Below are 22,486 nucleotides of genomic sequence, written 5' to 3'. Positions count from 1 at the left end.
ACGAGCTTTAAACTCGAAGTCATATCCGGTGGAGCTTTATGGAGTTCTCATGGATATCGAGCTACTATCCCTCTCTTTCGATTTCTTCTTTGTGTCTTTTATTGGACGTGAGCACAATGTATTAGCAGATTCACTAGCGAAATCTGCTTTAAGCATTGGCTCTGTTCGATTGTACTGAAACTACTCTTTTGAAGTTATTAATCAGTTTGTTTGTTGCCAAAAAAAAAGAAGAAAAGAAGATTTTTTTTGTCTGCGCAAATGGCTTTTGTAGGATAGATGTTGAGAATTTTGTTATAGTAGTGTCTTCCTCTTTGTTTTTAATATAATAATTTTATTATGGCTTTTTTCCTAAATTTATGAAAATATTTTTGTTCTGCGCTAATTTTTGTAATCAAAACATATACGTTTTGATTCAATAATTTTTTCAAAGATTATCATTCGACGGGTTGAAAAGCAAAATTCATTAAAATGGTTTTTCGTAAAACATATTTAATCAAAGGAAAATAGCTATTTTTATCTACAAAATTTTATTATGTAAACATGATTCTACAGCATATTGTGATGCAAAAAAAAATTTGATTATTAAAAAACTTGGAACACAATCATTATAGTATCAAATATATTGATAAAACCTAATTTAATTTCAATGTGGATTTATTTCATCATTAATTTCTTTTGAAATTGTAATTGTCATATTATTTTTAATATTTTAAACGTGTTTCTCAAAAGAATTGTTTTATCGATTCAGTGTATTCTATCAACCTTTTTATAATTGTTTTTGATAGATTTTTATTGGATAAAACAGTTTCGGATGAAAAAGTGCATAAATCAAATATAATTATACTTCTTTTTTTTAATTCGAAACTGGTGGAATCTGATTGATTAGTCTCAATCGAGGTTACTTTCATCCAATTTATTCAACCCAAGTCCATATCCTTTGTTTATGTTTACCTTTCACCTTTATTTTCATATAACTATTTTCTTCCTCAATCATTGAATTATTTGACATTACTCAATCTCAAGAGTTTCTGCCACAATTTTCTCCACCAATCGTGCCCCAATTATGGTCGATTCAAATGGGTGTGAAGTTTCATCATTACAAGTTTACAGTTCCTTAACAATTTTTCAGATTAATTGCCGACTTTTTCATTATTAGAGTTATTAATACCTTAACTAACTCTGTACAGTATAGTTTCTTGTCATGCAACCGGTTTAATCATATACTAGATTTTGACCCGCACGCCCGTGCGGGTGTATGTTCGATTTGTAATATTAAAAAAGTGTTATTAGGTTAAGCGTTTGAAATTAGTTTTTTTCCTAGTTAGAAGAGTAGTCGTCGGTTTTCTCTCTCTTACTCCGGTGGTTGGTGGTTTTCACCGCCACCGGGAGCGGCTAAGACTCTGGAGAAAGAGGTTTTCAAAGTTCTTTACCGTCGGCTTTCTGTTTCCGGGAGAGGATGACTCCTCTAGCATATCTATCGCCGGCTTTTTGTCATTGGGAAGGATGGTTTTTTTTAGCGTCTCGATCACCGGAACTTATATTCTTGTGTGGTGAATTGGTATTAGCTTGAAGTCGTGGGAATACTGCTTTTGTTTGGTTCTTGCGTTTTCAGTCACTTCGCCGCATCCTAAGTTGGCTTTTTGGGTTCGTTTTTTTTTATGTTCGCTGTGGAGGTATCTACTAAACCTTATCTTGGTCCTTTGTGGTTTTGAGAGATGGTTTCTAGACGAAGCAGTTAACTTGACTTAAGTTCTTCTCTTGCGAGGAGGTGTGAAGTCTTTGTTCTGTAGGTCACTTGGCTGTCTTGCGAATGTTCGCGTGTAAGAGCTGATGGTCTTCTTTGATGTTTTCCCAAGTAGTGTTTCAAGGTCTTTTGTCCTTGTATCTTAGTTATAGTGGTGGTTTCTGATCATGCAAGTTTCACATGGATATCAGCTGCTGGAATTGGTGTAGATTTGACCTCTTGATTGTTTCTAATGTTGTTGGTTCTAATATGGTTTGGTGACGTTCCTTTCAGGGTTGGGACCGATCAAGACATTTATTCCTTAGGTCAGTTCCATTGATATCAAATTTTTTTTGGAAATGTGAAAAGAATAGACTTGTGAACATAGATGAGTTTTAGGCTCTGTTTATGTCTTTGTTTTATTTTGTTTGGTTTATGTTCTTTGATTTTGGTTTTTATCGATATCTCAACTTTCTTCGAGTTAAAAAAAAAGTTAAGCATTTGAAAGGATTTTTTTTTAAATCAATACCATTAAAAGGGGACCGTTCCCATTTTATGCCCTTAATGAAATGTTAAAATTTTCTAAAAATATCCTTAATGATATAACTAACTAAAAAATTCATTAATGACATTATTGTCTTTTGTTTTTTGGGCCTATATTACATTTAAGTGAGTTCTATTTATATCTAATCTATTTCATAGCTCATAAACATTTTTGATAATAACAATAAATTATAATCTGTAATAATTTAAAAAGGTAATATTACATATTGATTTTGTTACTAAATGATTTTACGACTTTATCGCATAACTAAAAAAAATTGTGCCACTTTATATGTTTTGAAATATTTTATAGAAAATATAATTGTTAAATATAAAATTTTACTCAAGTACAAATTTCAAATGCAACCATTGTTTAATCTTACTCATGCTTTCTTGTTTATAAAAAAAAACATGATTTCTTTCTTGAAGCCAAGAAACCAAAACAAACACACACACACAAAACTGAGTCCCAAAAAAGTTGTCTTGAAACAAACACCATTTAGTAAAGGCATCCCTTTAGTAAATATAAAGTTAAACCAGCTACAAAGACAAAACGATTGAGATTTGATGAAATAAAAAATGAAGACATACTAATTAATATGGACCATCGAATTTTAAATATAATATGGTTTAGTCAAATTTTAAATTAAACCTAGTTTTATGTTATTAAACCAAGCTATATTCGCAAAGTCAAACAATGATAAGTGGTAATTAACTCCACCACAATCCAACGTAATGGGCTTTTTATATTAGCAGTCAAATTAGAGTAGACCTTTTAGTTAGACAAATTAGCTAGGTCCAATAATCTCAGCTTAGAAAATAATCAAAACACTGAGTTTTAATGCCAGTGGCATATGTTAGTAAATACTGTGGAAAACTTAGGGCTAAGTTCTTTTTGTACTTCACTTTTAATAGATTAGATACATAACCAGTATTAATAACTCTAATATATTATGTGTGACTATTTGTCAGTTATGTGTCCCCGACATAATTTAACCACAGTACTTGTGGCAACAACATGCTATGTAAGATCTTCAAAAAAAAAAAAAAAAAAAAAAAAAAAAAAAAACAACATGCTATGTAATGTTTGAAGCCTTTTTCAGTTTAATTCTAAGTTTGAACCTTCCACTTGTTCAAAAAAACGAAAAAAAAGAGAACCTTCCACTTCAATATATCTGATATTTGGATCAATATACTCCTCATGGAGACTGACCAAAGGAAAAATGTCGCATATTTGCTCTTTTCACTCCGGTTCATGCTTTTTTTTTTCCGGTTCATGCTTGTCATGACCTAAAACCGTCGTGGTCTTCTCAGATTCCGGCAACAATGCATCTGATATCACCACTGATCTAGGGATCTCCATTCCCATGTTTAGCTACTCAATGTGGTAGATGCCACCAAGATTTTGTGTAGTTGGGCTTAAATTTATTGCAATGACGGTTTTCATGTTACACTATTTTGTTTCTTGAGCTCAAGTTTAATTATAAAGATGTATTCTGTTATTTTCTTTTGCCAAACTAAACTTCATAACAATTCTGTTTGTTGGGCCCAAGATTATTGTTGGACTAGGCCATGCTAGTAACATCTCAAGCTCCAGTTACAGGTCATGTGATAGGTTGAAATTCGATAAGAAAATATCAGAATGAGTATTTTCTTACATAATTATTTTGGATTGAATTTGTGTTGGACTTAATAGGATTCGTTGAAAGATTATAAAACTTAACCAACAAAAGTGTTCATGAAGTTTAACGTCTTAGCAAATTCATCGATCAGAAGTATTTGGTGGCACAGGCACTGAGGCACCTATACTTTGCAAACCTACAACTTCAAGAAATGTATTAAGAAAATACAACATAAAAACAGGACCAAGAAGGGATCTGTTAAGCACGTTTTGATTAACTATTTCATTTGTCAGATTTTCGCTTGTGCAATATAGTGCAATGATAAATGAGCGTACGGAAAGATATAAAAGAAGAAGAAGAAAGATCTAAATAAAAGCTTACATTGAAATAGCTCTTTCTTCTTTTGTTTACTACACACAACGTACCAGAGTGTTAAAGATACATTATAAGTTTACAGAACAATATTTTATCTAATTCAGGAACTGAATGAAAATCGAAAGGACCCCTTTCATCTCTTTTATTTTTCTTTATCGAAACTTAGCTTGGGAGGTTTTAACATATTCTAGTTGTTACGTCCGTCTTGTCAATATATATAGTATCCTGTACCATATGTCTATCCATTTATCAATGGGTTATATTTATCGTTTTGGGGTCAGATCTATCATTTTCCCTTAAGATTCTACACATAATCTCTAGCCATTTGCACCCAAGAAAAGAAAAAAAAATCTAGCCAATGTCTGAGACGTGGCAGAGCAAGGACAAAAAACTGGTGGCAAGTGGGACTCTCTCCGAGAACTAGAGAGTTCCATTGCTTGCACGCCTTTTACTTAAAGATGGAAAGCATTCCTCTTACAGATATATCACTTTCCTTTTGGAGGAAAGAAGCATGCAAGAATGAACAGTACACACTCTGATAACTCAATTAGTTACGATTGTACCGTATCGTATCGTGTCGTGTCTTGTCATGTCATGTGATCAAACACGTGGGTGTTTGTGAGAGAAGTTCGCAAACATGCCCGAACAAAAGAGAGGCGAACTAGTGGCTGATGACTCTCTTTAGTCGCGACCTCAGCTAGACACTTCCGTATTAATCATAACTTTTAGCTTGAAAACAACATTTCATTACTTTTGTAACGTCCCATCTTACGTGCTTAATACATTTTCAGACGTTGCCCACGTAAGAAATTCACGATGAATGCAAATCACACGATCACTGTTATGGTCCTTATCGATACTCTTTTACACCTGTGTCGTTTATTAGATTCTCATCAACACATACGACACGAGAAGACAGACAATAACAACAAACTGAGTACATTCTTACCCACACATTTAAAAACGTGAAATTATATTTTCTACAAAATTTAGCTTAGTAAAAAATATATTCTAAGAAATTAAATTTATATTTTGTTTTTGTTTTTGTTTTTGTTTATATACGCAAAACGGGTTTAATTTTTTTTGTGATAAAATATTTGTTTTTGTTTAAGTTAAAATTGTTGGAGTTACAGAATATATACTAATTGAATTTTATTTTTATTTTAAGGCTAAAAGTTTAAAACTGAGTTAATATTTATGTATGTTTTAATAAATTATGTAAATAATACTTTTTAAAACAAAATTGTTATAGTAAAATAGAAAGTATAAAATTTTAAAATTATGTAAAGATAAAATATTTTCATTTGTGGTGATGCATTATGTTAAAATGATCAAATATGTAAATAAGTGACATAAATCGTGATCACACATATAAATAATATTATTACCATTTTTTTGCTTTAATAAGATAAAACTTACTTTACCCGATCACCATATATATACAATAACTAGATCATGACCCGCTCTACCGAGCGGGAGTCAATTTTTTTTTATCTTTGTTTCTACTAAATTTACTAAATGTTATACATGATTGCAATGTGTATTAATATAAAATTTTGATAAATAACAATGTGTACTAATGTGTTTAAATAAGTAATGTGTTTAATTACTAAATTTGATTTTTAAAATTTATGATAACGTGAAGTAGATTTTTATATATATTATTTAAAATATATAGTGCTATATATTTTTTATTTTCAACATTTATCATATAAAACTTACACTGGGGTATTATTTATATGAAAATATGTATAACATAATATATAAATATATTATATAAACATATCTACGATTTTCGCAAAGGCCATGTGCATCCGCACGGGTTTTATTTTTAAAATGTATTATATATTGTTTAGTTTTATGTAGTATCGAGTTTGTATAATTCAATTTTGTGTTTAAAGAACAATATCAAATCTGTCTTTATGTAAAAATAACACTTTGCAAGCGCGAGTTGTGTCTTTTTATTGTAACACAAAATTTTATATAAAACTTATGTTTTTTTGTACATTACAAAATTTAATTTTTTAAAATAACTATTACATAATTTCAAAGTGAATTTTATTTCTGAGGTCTAATATATTTTGTGTGTAATGGTTCAAAGCATTTTCGATATATATTATATTTCAGTTTGGTTTGTTTTTAGTATTATTGTATAAGTATAATACTATACAATATTACTATATTCTATACAATATATAAAGCTATGTGTTATTTGTTTTAGAAAGTAGATTAGGCACAACGTAGTTAAAGAATAGTCATATCTTTATGTATGTGTCTGTGACTTATCTACTTAATGTTTTTCATACTAATAAAATCAATATGGCCAATGAAAGTATACTGATCAATTTAAAATAAATTGTATAAGGTAATTCTAAAACGATTAATATTTTTAGTATTTTTAGTATCTATCTTATTTAAATCGATATGTAATAAATGTGAAAATCATATATGGAATATGGACAAAAGGAAGAATTGTATTTAAAGAAATACATCAATGCAAAGTTAGACTATAGTACGTATTATATATAAAGAATGAGACATTTAGTTTAAATATATGAGGTCCACCTTTAAAATCCACATAGAAGAAGTTGTAATGTTTCTGATTTAATAAGATAGATGTAAATAATCCTGAACATATATACACCAAATATTCACAGTATGTACTAAGCTCGATATGCAAGCATATATCAACAACCTATATATATATGTGTGTAGTTACAAAACCTAAGAAACCTTACAGAAGAAAAACAAAAGAAGCAGAAACGAAGACAAACATGAAGGTGTGTATACATTTTCCAATTTTAATCAAAAATGTTTTATCTCTTTTGAGCTTATTCCATCTCTTGCAGCTGCTAAGTTGGATTCGAACTATAAAGCAAAGCGGCTTAGACCATTCAAAGGAGTTCAAAGGTTTGATTACACGATAAAACCTTTTCAATCTTCATCTTCATACAATTAATGTTTTTCAATATCTTCATACAATGTTGTACATAATATGTTTTTAATTAAATTATATTTAATAAAAGCAACCGATGTTGCAGGTAATTTCTGTTGTCTAAGAGCTCAGGTTTCTTCTCAAGTCCAAGACATCCGTACAAACTCCTTCGCCTTCTATGAACCATCTCGTGACCCGAAACCACCAGAAGCTGATGAGGACCTCCGGTTTGATCATGAAGACGTGTTCAGTGGATTTCTAACGATCGGGACTCTTGGTAGAGAAACTGAAACACCAAGATTCACTTCGGTTGCAGAAGAAGATGTAACCGGAGCACAAAAAGATATTGCAAAGCTCTTAACTAAGAAGCTAGAGGAATATCCTGAGGATAGAAGCAGTAAGCAAGTACTTGAGAGATCGAATGCAGAAGGAGATAGAGAATCAGTTGACGTATGTCCTTCACAAGGTAATGATCTCTACCTAAAGAGAAGCAAAGAAGCAAAGCAAAAAAAGGGTGTACTTACAATCACAAACCTCTTCAAGAGAAGAAAGACAGTAGAAGGAGAGTGTAACTCCATGGAGAAACATGGCACACCAGATCTGATTAGAAGGGTGTTCGATAAGCTCCACATGTCTTCTTCAAATACAATAAAAGATGACAATGATGATGATTATATGCACAAGAAGAAAGACATCAGAAAGGTTCTGTTTTTTTTTTATCTTCAAGCATTTTCAAATCTAGATTGGTCAAAAGTATTATGAAAGTTAATGTGGCTTTTTTTTGTTTTGGTTATAGAATGTTCAAATCTTCAGGAGTAGAGTCCATCCTGTTCTCTGTACAACTGCAAGAGACGATAAGGAGATAGATGACAGCAGAAGCTGCACCAACCTCAAGGATCCTCCTCTTAACGGAGGGTTACTTGATTCAAGCTCCATCTCGGAAACGAACATGAAAAAAGAAAAATGGATCAAGACTGACGCAGAGTGTAAGTCAAGTTCCTATAGACAGAACATTGAACACTATTCGATTTTATTTAATGTCTTTCAAGAGTTTTCATCTCGTGTATTTTTTTTTTTTTTTGCAGATCTTGTTCTGGAATTTTGATGAACAACAACAACACAAATTGCAGCAAACCTCTATTGATGTTACACAATCAAAGTAGTCTCCAATCAAATTTACATGTAATCTATACAATTACTATCTATTATTGTGTTGTCAACATGTTATGTAGTCTAGTTTAAGCCAATTAATAATAAATCTTCTATATTACTTAAATTTTACAGTTCAAAGTAGCCACATGTGTTAAACTGCTCATAATTGTCACATCTCTGCTTCAAAACGAATCACTGCTGCAACTAAAATCCCTAACCAATGATATACGATATGACCAACTCTGTTTTTCTTGAGTTTGAGCTCTAATAAAGATTAGAAATGAAACTCAACATAGAGCAATCACTAGAAACAGAGGTGTCCAACTTGATGTTTCTTAGACCACACCAGATTCAATGGTTTCATTGTCACTGATCAAGAGAGAAACAAACAAAAAGGAAACCTAAACTACTAAGAAAACTATCAAAGTAGGCACATATCATATCATCTTTTATGTAGTAAACTACTTTGTTGCAAATTCTTTAACAAAAAGAAAACACTACCAAAAGAGCACTGAAACAATTGATTGATCAATCATCACCAAAGTTCACAAAAAAAAAAGCTAAATCCAATATAGAAATACAATACCTTTCCATGTAACCTATCACTAAGCTTTTTAAACCTTAACCTCTTCTTCCTTCTCTACTTAGCCACCAAGAAAAGCCAACAAGACTCCTCGATCACCTTCTACATAACTCTCCACTTGCCTCCATCTTCATCAGCAAAAGAACAAACACTCTTTACACACACACACACACTTCACAAGGAGCGGTTTCAATAGAAACACTAAGAAGGAGATAAAACCCCGCTATGAGCACGGATTGGGGACCGGTGATTGTAGCGGTGTCTCTGTTCATCCTACTATCACCAGGCCTACTGTTTCAAATTCCAGCAAGGACGAGAGTGGTTGAGTTCGGGAACATGAGCACGAGTGGTATCGCTATCTTGGTCCACGCAGTTATATGCTTTTGCATACTCACAATCTTAGTGATTGCTATACAAGTTCACATCCATTTCTGATCTCTCTGATCTCTTCATATCACGTAAATATAAGTAACAAAAAAGAAGAGAGTTCACTGGAAACTGAAATGTAATGTTCTCTTAATTGTCTCTGTTCTTTGGCTTAACCGTGCGACAGAAAGTAAGCAACTTTTGTCTGAATTTGAGAGAATAAACAGAGTTAAAGAGACCATAAAGTAAGAAAACAAACTGAAGTAACCATATACAACACAAGTACAAACATAGTCCTTTTAACCAAATCTCTTTGTGACAGTACAACATCAGAAGAAGAACTACAGATTCAAGCCCTAGTTTACATAAAGGGTACACCTTTATTACATTCTTACAAAGAAAACAGAGAGAGAGACACAGAACATAGATCAACCAGTGTAGATGTGGAGATTGACGGCGATGATCAAAATGGAGTAAATGGCGAAGAAGATGAGAGTGTGAACAGCAATGGCTTTTCCGTTGGTTTTGAGGTTACCGAAGTCCACTCCTCGGTTGTTTATCATATTCTTACTCCTACTATGTATGGAGAATTGTAAAGATTAATAATAGAAATTCTATATTCAAATCCAGTACGTATTCTTGGTCAGGAGAACAATCTGGATGCTTTTGATATATCATTTTCTGACAGTATATACCACGTAAAATCTTTTTTTGGTTGAAACAATATCTATAATCACATAAACCACGCCCACTATTTTTTTTCTTTTTGTCAAATACCACACCCAATATATCGCTAAGCAAGAACATATGAAGGAGGCAAGGAGCCCACATGCATAAATGATAATTTAACTAGATCAAACCAAATTGTCAAGTAAACTTTTATTTAAATTTATGTTTTACCTTAAGGAAGTCATTGTAAACTGTAATAAAAATCCAGAACTATATCGAAACGGTGTATATGAGAAACCACGTTGTTTATGGAACAACTTAGTTTCTTATATCAAACAAAATGCGAATTTTGACTATATAACTTCTAGAATACACTGATACAAAAAATGGAGACATTTTATTAGATTAGGCGATGTACATGTGAATTTGAATAGCGAGCAAGAGAATACAAACAAGAGTGAAGTAGATGAGCGTATGAACTATAACCGAAAGACCACTTGTCTGAAATGTTCCAAACTCAAACCACTCGGGTTTTTCCCCGGAATCTGAATCAGCACTCTCGGAGTTTGCAATACGAAAAGCGCCACTGCCACAAAAACGGGTCCCCAATCAGGCATCTTCTTCTCTCTTGTTATGTATCTATAAGAGAAATATAGTTGATCGATGCATGCAAATGCATAAGCCTGTGTATTTAAAAAATATGCAAACGAATTGTCTATTAGCATGTTATATGAAATTCCTTTAAGCACCTTAGTAATCAACTTGTCTTAGCTAGTTGTCATTCTTGTTGCCTATTAGCACATGTTATATTTAATGAAAGTGTAAAGAGAAGATAATAATGTTACCGTCGACTGATGAATGTTGGAGAAAGTTTTCCGACTAAAGAATCGGAGTTCACATGGAGAAGAGACTTATACTTGAACAACTCTCTATGTGTTATGTTTCTGTCTCTCTTTCTTGTTAGAAAAACCTATACGTTTTGTTATATATGTTTGATCAGTAGCAATAAAAGGAGAGTAAAATGACAAACAAACAATTTTTTGAATTAGACAAAATAAAATCCGTATGTTATATATTTGTGGCCGATTGGGGGACAAAATCATCACTTAACCACGTGTTAGTGGTCTAGTGGGGTTGAACAATCTCGCTTCCAGGTAGCTTCTTTCAAGAAGTGACAGGTTCGAGGGCGCCATATGACATTAGGTGATTATCTTGAGGAATATTTGGGTCTAATAAAAAGAAGTCCAGCCTGCGCGTGGCCGCTGGTGCTATAACATGAGGTTCACCAGCTCTCCTGGATGATCCTCGGCGGACTCCCCGGCTAGTTCCGGTGGACGATCATTTGTTTTATATTTAGATAGTATTATTTTATTTTATCTATTTTAGATTTTTTTTAGTTAGCGTTTTAAGTTTGTATTAATATATAATTTATTTTATTTTATCTATTTTAGATTTTATGTTTCTAGTTAGTATTATTTCATTTGTTTTATATTTAAATATTATTATTTTATTTAAATAATTTGTATTTACTATTATTTTAGTTTATCTATTTTAGATATTATGTTTTCAGTTAGCCTTTTAAAAATTCATATTAATATATAAACTAGTTTAGTAACAAATTTGAGTTATATGAATATTTTATTTTATAAATGCATATTGCAACATATAAAACAAAAATCAGTCAGTCAGTGATTTTGTGACAAGAATCAGTCTTGTTGTTTCGATTATGGGTTGATATGGAGTCTTAATCACTCAAGAAATTCTGATCTAAAAGTACTTGAGCTGAGTGTGGTGCAAAACGACCATGAACCAATCCTTTGAGATCGTACTGCATAGCTATAACCCGGTTAAAGTTCAAGTTCTCCATCACCATTATGAACTTTGTCTGACCCAAAGCCACCTGCAAAAGCATTATCACATTTCTAACTTCCTATAACAGACAGAGAAACAACCAAGAAAGTAAATTTATACCTTGTATAAGCCATAGATTTTGGCCAGAAATGTCTTCTTGGCTTCCTTCATGTATTTGAAATACATTGGGCCAAAGTTGTCAAATGAATTAAACTCAGCTTGGTTGATCTCTTTGATGATCAACCTTGTGTCTCTGCTTTTGGAAAAAATAGCTCCGCTCTTCCCACCTTTAGCATCCCACCTATCGCACCGGCTGAGTGAGGAAATGTAATGAGGTTCTGTCATGTTGCAGTCTCTGCTAAGCTCAAGAAAGCTTTCTCGATGTTGACAGAAGACGGGATTCTTGGGCCTGGACTCTGAAGATTCATCGTGAACTTCAACTTGTTGAAGGGAATAAGCGATGTAGCTTGATACTTCTTCTTCACGGATTGTTACTACTTCGTCTTGGCCTCCATCCATTTCCCATGGTATGATCTTTAAAGGTGGCAACGTGACTATGAAATAGTTGGATGAAAGGAGCTCGTTTCTAAACAGATTGTACCCTGTTTTGAGGATCTGTTTCATCAGTTTTAATTGGGCGGTGGAGCGACCTTTTAGCAAAATCTGAAACGAAAACAAGAAAATTTCTAGTGAGAAAAATAAGAAGCACAGTAATATATAATAATATAATGTATAACTTATTAAGAGTTTATTACCGTAAAGCTTTCGCAACCTCCAAGAGAAATTAGTGGCTTCGCATTGTAATCATTGAGATTTTCAATTATATTTTCACACTCAAGTGATGTGCATGTATATGCCACATTACGAAATCTCTGCAATCGATGTTGCATATGTTGAAAGGCTGTAATACCCCCCTTGAGATGAAGTAGCTTTGATACTCGTGAGATCTCTGCAATCGATGTTGCATATGTTGAAAGGCTGTAACACCCCCCTTGAGATGAAGTAGCTTTGATACTTGTGAGATATGGGATCTTCCACCAGCACTATATTTATGTCGGCACGGTCGAGAAACGTGTAAGTTTGATGATCAACATTGTTCTTGTCCTCCTAAATAGCATGACAATAAACATTTTTTAACACACACAAAATTAAGATTACCATTTGCAAATAGGGAAAATCCAATTTACCTTCTCCATATCCAATGAGCCTTTCCATAGTAAACCTTTTGTTGGACTTATAAGGCGTGGCATTTTTTCATGAACCGGTGCTTTGGTAAACACCAAACCATCAAATTTTGTGCAAATATAGTTTGTATCTTGGACCATCTGAAGTTGCAACACACTTGAATTTGAGATATTTGTGAAGACCATCTCGTTCTTTAGCAACTTTTTCCAGTAAAAAAACAATTGGAGTTGTCCAATCGTCACTTAACCCGAGATTGTTTGCTAATGTCAAGAGAAATTGCCTTAACCTTCCAGCTGCCTCTTCCATTGATGCTCTTAGGTTTCTGCGTAGAGGAGTTTCAAATCAGTGACAAGATAAAAAAATAATCGATTAATTTAATACAATTTAACCTTATTTCAACAAATTACACAGTTCCAAAAGCTCTAAACCGTAGCTATTCTTCCAAGTTCCAACACAAGGAACACAATCAAACAGAGTGATCGAACATTCCACTGCATAACACAGTACCAATAGTTCCAGAAATCTCTAACCAGAAATCTTCCAACACAAGGAACACAATCAATTTTACATTTTAAATCCTTCATTTTTTTATTATTGCAATTTGGTCCAACACTTTCTAATTGCATTTTCTTTTTGGATTGGTCCTAATTTTTTAATCGTCATCCTAACCCTTCATACATACAATTGACTCTTAAATACAACTTAGATCACTAAAATGATAAAAACAATTTGGGACGTCACACACAACCTTCTATCTTTCTCCATCTCTACATTCGAAACTAAAGTAATTCCATATATATAGATACACAACCTTATAGGAAAAAAAGCCTATAAATTATATAAATAGTTGTATCTCTATTTTTTTATCAGATTAATGTCTTTAAATTGAATTTTTCATCATTGAATCCCCTATAAATAAATCCCGCGAATCTATATGTAGAGAAAAAATATTTGAAGACGAAACATATTTTGGTGAAGAAGACGAAGAACGAAGACTAACTCACCTCACCTTACAATAGAGTGTTAGCCAGAACGAGCAGATGTCAGGAAATAATAGAAATATAAAATATGAGACAAAAAAAAGAAACACGATCAAGCACGAACACAAATAATCAAGAAAGCAGATCAGAGAAAAAATAATCGCTGAAAGTCCAAAATCACCACGAAGCAAAAAGACACAAGCCTAAAGCACCATGAACACCAAGTGCAGGCAAAAAGCCCATGCCGGTGAAGAACCACAAAGCTCTAGATAGAAGGCACCAAAGTTCTAAGAGACTAACTATGCACACATATACCAAATGAAGCAGTGGAACGAAAAGAAACAACCTAAAGGAGGGAGGATAAAAGTCAATCACTGAGAAATAAGAGCTTAATCTTGAAGCCTGAAACAACCTTCAAAGCCCACAGAGCATACACAAAGGAAACACTATCCAAACATGGAGTGGCAAACATGGCGAAAGGGGGAGCCACCAGAGACGCGAGCAGCAATGAAAATTGTAACAACGATAAAAGTTGTAACGAGATGAGAGAACGGAGAAAGAAGGAGAGATAAAATGACATCAATAAACCTTGGAACTGTCATCGAGTTATGAAAGCGAGCATAGAAGTTAAATCACTGAAAACCAGATCTTGAAAAACCAAGGCAAGCATGAACTATCGACGGCAAGCAATGATGAGGAAGACAACATCATAGACGACTACTTTAATCCAATCCAAGGAAAGACAGTCCCTAACATCAGCCAAAATCTAAGGAAGAAGAGTAACAACCAATATTTACCGGAAAGAGCCTACAACACGGTGAGAAACAACCACACAACTGAAAACTCTTAAACTTGATCTACAACAAATATCAGATAATCTCACAAGAGAAGAAGATAAGAAATAATGTGCAAGAATACCGGAAAGGTAAATGAAATACGAAGATAGTAACGATTCAAAGTCAAAATACATGAAAAGGAGGGAAAATACCTTAAAAGAATAATGTTAAAAAAATTGAAAAAGTAAAAGTAAGATTTATGCTGAAACCATTAATTTTAGAACTAACTAATGCTTAAATGCAAAGTTATTGAAATTCAACATACTTTACATCAGAGGTTCACTTCACCACTAATAAATACTATTATACACATAAGAACACATTAATAAAAAAAATGTAATATATTAATTTATCAACTACTACTACATAACGAAATAAAACACCAAATAAGTTCTTAACAAATAAAATCAACTACATAATTACATCATCGAAATAATTATACTTAACAAAACAAATGGAAATACTCCGCGCGAAGCGCGGATACACCTCTAGTCAAAAATATTTTCTCCTTTAATTGTGTTTATTCGAACTCTTGCAGCTGCTAAGTTGGATTCGAACTATAAAGCAAAACGGCTCAGACCAATCAAAGGAGTTCAAAGGTTTGATTACATGATATAACCTTTTCAATCTTCATCTTCATACAATGTTTTACATATGGTTTTTGGTTAAATGATATTCTTTTTGAAACAACCAATCTTTCAGGTAATTTATGTTGTCTAAGAGCTCAGTTTTCGTCTGAAGTCCAAGACATGCGTACAAACTCGTTCGCCTTCCATGAACCATCTCATGACCCGAAACCACTAGAAGCAGATGAGGAACTCCGGTTTGATCATGAAGACGTGTTCAGTGGATTTCTAACGATCGGGACGCTTGGTAGAGAACCGGAAACACCAAGATTCATTTCGGTTGCAGAAGAAGATGTAACCGGAGCACAAAGAAGAGATATTGCAAAGGATCTTAACTAAGAAGCTAGACAAGCTTCTTGAGGAATATCCAGAGGATAGTAGCAGTAAGCGGGTTGAGAGATCGAATGCAGAAAGAGACAGAGAACCAGACCATGTATGTCCTTCACAAGGTGGTTATGATTGTATTGAGTTCACAACGAGAAGCAAAGAAGCAAAGAAGAGAGAGGGTTGTTTACTTACAAGTCTCTTCAAGAGAACAAAGACAGTAGAAGGAGAGTGTAACTCTACGGAGAAACATGGCACAGAAGATTTGATGAAAAGGGTGTTCGATAAGCTCCACAGGTCTTCTTCAAAGACAATAAAAGAGGACAATGATATGATTATATGCACAAGAAGAAAGACATCAGAAAGGTTCTGTTTTTTTTTTTTTTAATCTTCAAGCATTTTTAAATTAGATTGGTCAAAGGTGTTATGAAAGTTAATGTGGTTTTGTTTTTGGTTATAGAATGTTCAGATCTTTCGAAGTAAATGTCCATCCTGTTCTCTGTGCACCTGCAAGAGATGATAAGGAGAAAGATGACAGCAGAAGCTGCACCAACCGCTGCAACCTCAAGGATCCGGAGGGCTTCTTGTTTCAAGCTCCATCTCGAAGGCGAACAGGAAAAGAGAAAAATGGATCAAGACTGACGCAGAGTGTAAGTCAAGATCCTATATACACAACATTGACCACTATTCGATTCTGTTTCTGTCTTTCCAAGAGTTTTCATGTCCGTGTACTTTCTCTTTTTTGCGGATCTTGTTCTGGAATTTTGATGATCAACATACATTGATGTTACAAGCAAAGTAGTCTTATATCAAATGTAGTATGTAATCTATAAAATTACTATCTATTATTGTGTTGTCAAAATGTTATGTAGTCTAGTTTAAGGCAATTAGTAATAAAACTTCTATATTACTCAAACTTTTACAGTTCAAAGTAGCCCCACATGTTTTAAACTGCTCATAACGTTCACATCTCTGCTTCAAACGAATCACTCCTGCAACTAAAATGCCTAACCGATGATACGATATGAACCACTGTTTCTCGAGCTTGAGCTCTAACAAAGATTAGAACCTATGAGGTGTTGAACTTGATGTTTAGTAGCCCAGACCAGATTCAATCGGTTCCAGTGTCACTGATAAAGAGAGAAACAAACAAAAAGAAAACCTAAACTACTAAGAAAAAACTATCAAAGTAGACACATATCATATATCATGTTTATGTAGTAAACTACTTTGTTGCAGATTCTTTAACAAAAAGCAAACACTACCAAAGGGCCCTGAAACAATTTGATTGATCAATCATCACAAAAAAAAGAAGCTAAAGCCAATATAGAAATACAATACCTTTCCTTGTAACCAATCACTAAGCTTTTTAAATCCTAACCTCTTCTTCCTTCTCTACTTAGCCACCAAGAAACGCCCAAAAAGACTCCTCAATCACCTTTTCTACATAACTCTCCACTTGACCCAAACTTCATCAGCAAAGAAACAAAACCTCTTTCTTTACACACACACAGCTCAAAGAAGCATAGAGATCAAAAAGGGAACCAGTGATTGTAGCGGTGTCTCTATTCATCCTACTGTCACCAGGACTGTTGTTTCAGATTCCAGCGAGGACGAGAGTGGTTGAGTTCGGGAACATGACCACGAGCGGTATCGCTATTTTGGTTCACGCGGTTATATACTTTTGTATTCTCACGATCTTAGTGGTTGCTATACAAGTTCACATCCATTTCTGATCTCTTATATCATGTAAATGCAAGTAAAAAAAAAAAGAAGAAAGGTTTATTGAACTCTAATGTAATAATGTACACATTTCTGTTTAACAGTTTGTCTGAATTTGAGTGAATAAACAGAGTTAAAGAGAGACCATAAAGTAAGAAAACAAACTGATATACAACACAAGTACAAGAAGTAACATAGTCCTTTTAACCAAATCTGTTTGTGACAGTACAACATACGAAGAAAAACTACAGATTTAAGCCCTAGTTTACACCTTTATTACATCCTTACAACGAAAACAGAGAGAGAGAGAGAGAGAGAGAGAGAGAGAGAGAGAGACACAGAACAGAGATCAACCGGTGTAGATGTGGAGATTAACGGCGATGATCAAAATGGAGTAAATGGCGAAGAAGATGAGAGTGTGAACAGCTATGGCTTTTCCGTTTGTTTTGAGGTTACCGAAGTCCACTCCTCGGTTGGTTCCGGGAAGTGAGAAGAGAAGACCCGGCGAGAGGATCACGAAGAGGATGACGCCGACGATAACTGGAGCCCAATCCGCCATTGTTGCCGTGTAAAACTGAAAAGGGGACACCTTTTGGAAGACGAAAGTTATGAAATGGGATGTTTTAGTTTTATTTGAATAATCTTGTGGTTATCACTAATCTAATGAACTTAGGAGTGCGCCAAAGTTACTAATATCCATGCGATGATTAATGCTAATTTAATCGTTTAACTTTTTCATTGAATTCTTGTAACCTTTTAAAACCGAATATTATTTAATCTTTTAGCTGGTAGTGGACCGACCGACCGACCGCACAGTCCTCAAAACTATTTTTCTTTTGTCATCTGATTAATATTTACATATTTTTTTTCTTTTTAACATTTATACAGTTCTCTTAACTTTATTAGTTAGGTATTTCCATAGTATATAGTACCTACCATCAAAGCAATAAAAGTTTATCATATTCTTACTCTTACTATGTATTCCGAACTGTAAAGATTAATAATACAAATTCTATTTTAATATGAAATATTATAGAAATTAATGAGGATATAATCCAAATCCAGCAAGTATTCTTGGTCAGGAGAACAATCCGGATGCTTTTGATATGTCATTTTCTTATAGTATATACCACTCAAAATCATGTTTGGCTGAAACAATTTAATTTATAATTTTTTCAAAAAAAAACAATTTAATTTATAATCACATAAGTCACGCCCAATATATCGCAAAGCAAACATATGAATGAGCCCACATGCATAAATGGTGACTTAACTAGATTATACAGAACTATACAATTCAAAAAAAATCCAGAACTATATTGAAACGGTGTATCTGAGAGATCACGTTGTTTATGGAACGATTTTGTTTCTTATATCAAACAAACTGAGAATTTTGACTTATATAGAATACACTAATACAAAAATGGAGAGATTTATTTATTTTATTAGATTAGGCGATGTACATGTGAATTTGAATAGCGAGCAAGAGAATACAAACAAGAGTGAAGTAGATGAGCGTATGAACTATAACTGAAAGACCACTTGTCTGAAATGTTCCAAACTCAACCACTCTGTTTTTCCCCGGAATCTGAATCAGTACTCCCGGAGTTAGCAACACGAAGAGCGCCACCGCCACAAAAACTGGTCCCCAATCAGGCATCTTTATCTCTCTTGTTATGTATCAATAAGAGAGATATAGTTGATCGATGCATGCAAATGCATAGCCTGTGTACTTATATGTGTGTTGAGTGGGGGTGTATAATGGGTCGATAATGGCAGGTGAAAATAGAAGATAAGGGTTCTTTTGTGACAGGGAAGAAAGAGTGCTTTAGGAGGAACGGACAAACTTCTGTGACATGGAAGGATATAAAGTGATGTTAAGAAAAGTATGTTTTAGAGAGAAAAATAGAGATTATGATCATCAAGTTGTGCAAGGATTCATGTGTTCACTAGACTGTGATGTCACATGGGATTTGCTTAGTATCAAAGGAAACAAAATACAAAATGTTCGTCGGGCCACTTTATTTGATGGTTTACTGTTATTTCAACTTTTACTGGACTGTGATGTCACTCTGACACTTCGGCGTACTAAAAGCACAGCCAAAAATATTCATATTGTTTACAGTGGGATTTGAACCCACGCCCTTTCGGACAGGAACCTTAATCCTGCGCCTTAGACCAACTCGGCCATATCAACTTGTTGACATAGTTATCAACGACTATAAACACTATCCTTTCCTAAAAGGATTTTGCTCATGATATAGTTGGAAGAACTTAAAGGACCAAGAGAACACTTCCACTTGGAAAGATTAGTGCATGAACTTTCATACTTTGTTTAAGTATATGGCAGTGAATAGAGAAAGAGACTTACAAAGAATGCTAGAACTATTTGTGATCTTTCAGAGGTCAAGTTGCAGCTGAATCACTCCTGTGGATAATGTCATAATTCCAAAAGCCCATTGTCCTTTTGAATAAGTTTAACGCTGAACAACTTGTTCTGTTAGTTCTCATATGAATTATCTAATCATTAAGTGGTATCGACAAGAAAGTGTTATGACGCCTCTCTATTTACCTTTTAGAGGATAGTACATTGGTCATTAAAAAAACTAACTCAGATGCTTCAGCATTTTCAAATGCTGCATCTAATCACAGTTGCATACCTCGATAATGAACTTTAACGGATTCATATTATTTAGTAACCAAGCTGACATTCCCTGTTCATGTAATTGATATTTGTCCTTTCATATTCTGTTCAAATCTATCTGGTCCAAGTTCAGCTGCTTTACATGCTAACTTTTCCATATTAAACTGGTGTATTGACCCTTCTGATTTAGTCGCAAATAATTAAATAAAATTTTAATCTTATTACAAAGACTGTAGACAAAAAAAGAAGAGAGAAAAAACTGAGTTATCTCTGAGCGAGCAACTTGTAGAGGCCGTTCGTCACCTCATGTTTAAGAAGAGTTTCAATGTAGTTTTCTCTACTTCCTAATCATTAAGGTACATCAAAAACACATCCTTTGAAAAAATCCCGATGAAATTTGCCCCTTGATTGATTTTTTTCCTCTAAAAATCCATAAACTGATATTTGGTTCTGCAGAACTGAAAATTCTTAGAATCAAAGCTTCAAATTAGTGGTTTAACTACAATCTGAAAAACGACAATAGTCAAGGAACTATACCATAAATCATGGAGAATAAGCAGGGGAAAAAGTAGTTAAAAAGCTTATAGTTTTCCATTAATCAAAAACTCGATAATACACGGAATAATACAATGATATAATCGTCACAGCAAATATTATTATTATATCAAATCTAAAAGTCTTCATCGAGAGAGAAGACATGATTATCAAACGCGCCGCCTCCACTAACGCTCGACATAACAGACGCCTTCTGGTAATCGCCAACCCTCTTCTCAAAGAAGTTGGTCTTCCCCTGAAGCGAGATCAACTCCATCCAATCAAACGGATTCGCCACACCGTACACCTTCCCGTACCCAAGCGCGCCCAAAAGCCTATCCGCCACGAACTCGATATACTGACTCATCAGATCACGGTTCATCCCCACCAACGCGCACGGAAGAGCGTCGCACACAAACTCCCTCTCGATCTCCACCGCGTCGCACACGATCGACTTCACGCGCTCCTCCGTGAGCTTCGTCCTCAACAAGGTATAGATCAGGCAGGCGAAATCGCAGTGAAGCCCCTCGTCTCTCGAGATCAGCTCGTTGGAGAAGGTCAGACCAGGCATGAGCCCACGCTTCTTGAGCCAGAAGATCGAGCAGAAGCTTCCGGAGAAGAAGATCCCTTCCACGCAGGCGAAGGCGACGATCCTCTCCGCGAAAGTCTGAGATCCGTCGATCCACTTCATGGCCCATTGGGCCTTCTTCGCGACGCAGGGGATGGTCTCGATGGCCCGGAAGAGATGGTCCCTCTCCTTGTTATCCTTGATGTAGGTGTCGAGCAGGAGGCTATACATCTCTGAGTGGATGTTCTCAATCGCGATCTGGAAGCCGTAGAAGGCACGCGCCTCGGAGACCTGGACGTCGGACATGAACCGGGAGGCGAGGTTCTCCAGGACGATTCCGTCGGAGGCGGCGAAGAAGGCTAGGACGTGTTTGATGAAGTGGCGCTCTCCGTCGTTGAGATTCTCCCAGTCGCGTGTGTCTCCGGAGAGATCGACTTCCTCGGCGGTCCAGAAGGAGGCCTCGGCCTTCTTGTACATCTCCCAGATCTGTGGGTATTGGATTGGGAACATGCAGAATCTGTCCGGGGTTGGAGTAAGAAGCGGCTCTTCTGCCATGGAAGGCATCTTCTTTTGGATGAGTTTAAGGAATGGGTTGTTGAGATATTGATGTAGAGATGTGATTTGGATGGTTATCCTTTGAGTCGAGAGCCGAATATTTATAAAGGGGGGTGAGAGGGTTTTAGGGGTTTCAAATGTTTTGAAGAGAGAGAGGGAAGAGGCGTGGAGGGAACCCGTCGAAACGTTTTGAAATTTTTTCACTCTTTCGAGAGAGGCTTGTTGGGGAAGATGAAGGGTATTATTGTAAATTATGTTAATGTAATTAAGCGAGGGAAGTAGTAAAGTTGGCGCTAACATTTTGATAAATTCGGCGGGCGAAGTACAAGGAATGACGCGAACGACGTCTGTGGTTCGCGTGTCATGCTGTGAGTCACACGTGCCTTCACGTGATTTTACGATTAAAGTTCTATTTAAAATGTGCCTATAAATTGGCTCGCGTGAGGTCCATTTTGAGCCCAAGATTGGAATGTTTTGCTAGTTAAACTCATACTCCCTCCCTGTTGACAAAAAAACTCGTATTCCCTCTGTTTCTAGATTAGTCACTTTTACATATTTCACAGAAATTAGAAAAAATGTTTAATTGACTAGTATATTTCTATTTAATATATAATTAGTTAAATAATAATAATTTAAATAAAAATTTATTGATTATTCAAAAGGATAAACTAAATTTTATGTACAAAATTATAT

The 22,486-nt window shown here is 34.6% G+C and overlaps 6 protein-coding genes, 1 non-coding gene and 1 pseudogene across 7 annotated transcripts; 4 read left to right on the top strand and 4 right to left on the bottom strand.

The window, feature by feature from the left end:
• The first annotated feature begins 6,955 nt into the window (after nt 1-6,955).
• LOC108835395 (uncharacterized) lies at nt 6,956-8,473 on the top strand. Its single transcript, XM_018608654.2, has 5 exons — nt 6,956-7,043; nt 7,113-7,173; nt 7,305-7,900; nt 7,995-8,184; nt 8,284-8,473. Exons 1-5 carry the CDS (start codon nt 6,969-6,971, stop codon nt 8,301-8,303), a joined length of 942 nt encoding a protein of 313 aa, XP_018464156.2. The 5' UTR covers nt 6,956-6,968; the 3' UTR covers nt 8,304-8,473.
• A 520-nt stretch (nt 8,474-8,993) lies between these two features.
• On the top strand, nt 8,994-9,509 carry LOC108835396 (uncharacterized). The gene has a single exon (XM_018608656.2). It carries the CDS (start codon nt 9,159-9,161, stop codon nt 9,366-9,368), a length of 210 nt encoding a protein of 69 aa, XP_018464158.1. The 5' UTR covers nt 8,994-9,158; the 3' UTR covers nt 9,369-9,509.
• Nucleotides 9,510-11,552: 2,043 nt separating this feature from the next.
• LOC108850334 (putative 1-phosphatidylinositol-3-phosphate 5-kinase FAB1D) lies at nt 11,553-12,760 on the bottom strand. Its single transcript, XM_057007471.1, has 3 exons — nt 12,575-12,760; nt 11,940-12,482; nt 11,553-11,868 (listed from the first exon to the last, which is right to left on the bottom strand). The coding sequence occupies exons 1-3, from the start codon at nt 12,707-12,709 to the stop codon at nt 11,713-11,715; spliced, it is 834 nt and encodes a 277-aa protein (XP_056863451.1). The 5' UTR covers nt 12,710-12,760; the 3' UTR covers nt 11,553-11,712.
• A 2,583-nt stretch (nt 12,761-15,343) lies between these two features.
• On the top strand, nt 15,344-16,790 carry LOC108835393 (protein LAZY 1-like; annotated as a pseudogene).
• Nucleotides 16,791-16,858: 68 nt separating this feature from the next.
• LOC108835394 (uncharacterized) lies at nt 16,859-17,560 on the top strand. The gene is made up of 2 exons (XM_018608653.2): nt 16,859-16,888; nt 17,300-17,560. The coding sequence occupies exons 1-2, from the start codon at nt 16,859-16,861 to the stop codon at nt 17,504-17,506; spliced, it is 237 nt and encodes a 78-aa protein (XP_018464155.1). The 3' UTR covers nt 17,507-17,560.
• Nucleotides 17,561-17,644: 84 nt separating this feature from the next.
• On the bottom strand, nt 17,645-19,355 carry LOC108849609 (uncharacterized). The gene is made up of 2 exons (XM_057007315.1): nt 18,949-19,355; nt 17,645-18,066 (listed from the first exon to the last, which is right to left on the bottom strand). Exons 1-2 carry the CDS (start codon nt 19,150-19,152, stop codon nt 17,842-17,844), a joined length of 429 nt encoding a protein of 142 aa, XP_056863295.1. The 5' UTR covers nt 19,153-19,355; the 3' UTR covers nt 17,645-17,841.
• Nucleotides 19,356-19,608: 253 nt separating this feature from the next.
• Nucleotides 19,609-19,689, bottom strand: TRNAL-AAG (transfer RNA leucine (anticodon AAG)). Its single transcript has one exon. It is a non-coding gene; the product is annotated as a tRNA-Leu (tRNA).
• A 1,016-nt stretch (nt 19,690-20,705) lies between these two features.
• LOC108855900 (ribonucleoside-diphosphate reductase small chain C) lies at nt 20,706-22,093 on the bottom strand. The gene has a single exon (XM_018629826.2). It carries the CDS (start codon nt 22,091-22,093, stop codon nt 20,807-20,809), a length of 1,287 nt encoding a protein of 428 aa, XP_018485328.2. The 3' UTR covers nt 20,706-20,806.
• Nucleotides 22,094-22,486: the final 393 nt, after the last annotated feature.

This window comes from Raphanus sativus, chromosome 4 (assembly GCF_000801105.2).
Source record: "Raphanus sativus cultivar WK10039 chromosome 4, ASM80110v3, whole genome shotgun sequence".
In the NCBI taxonomy this organism is placed as follows: domain Eukaryota; kingdom Viridiplantae; phylum Streptophyta; class Magnoliopsida; order Brassicales; family Brassicaceae; genus Raphanus; species Raphanus sativus.
This window is presented reverse-complemented; position numbering and strand designations above follow the sequence as displayed.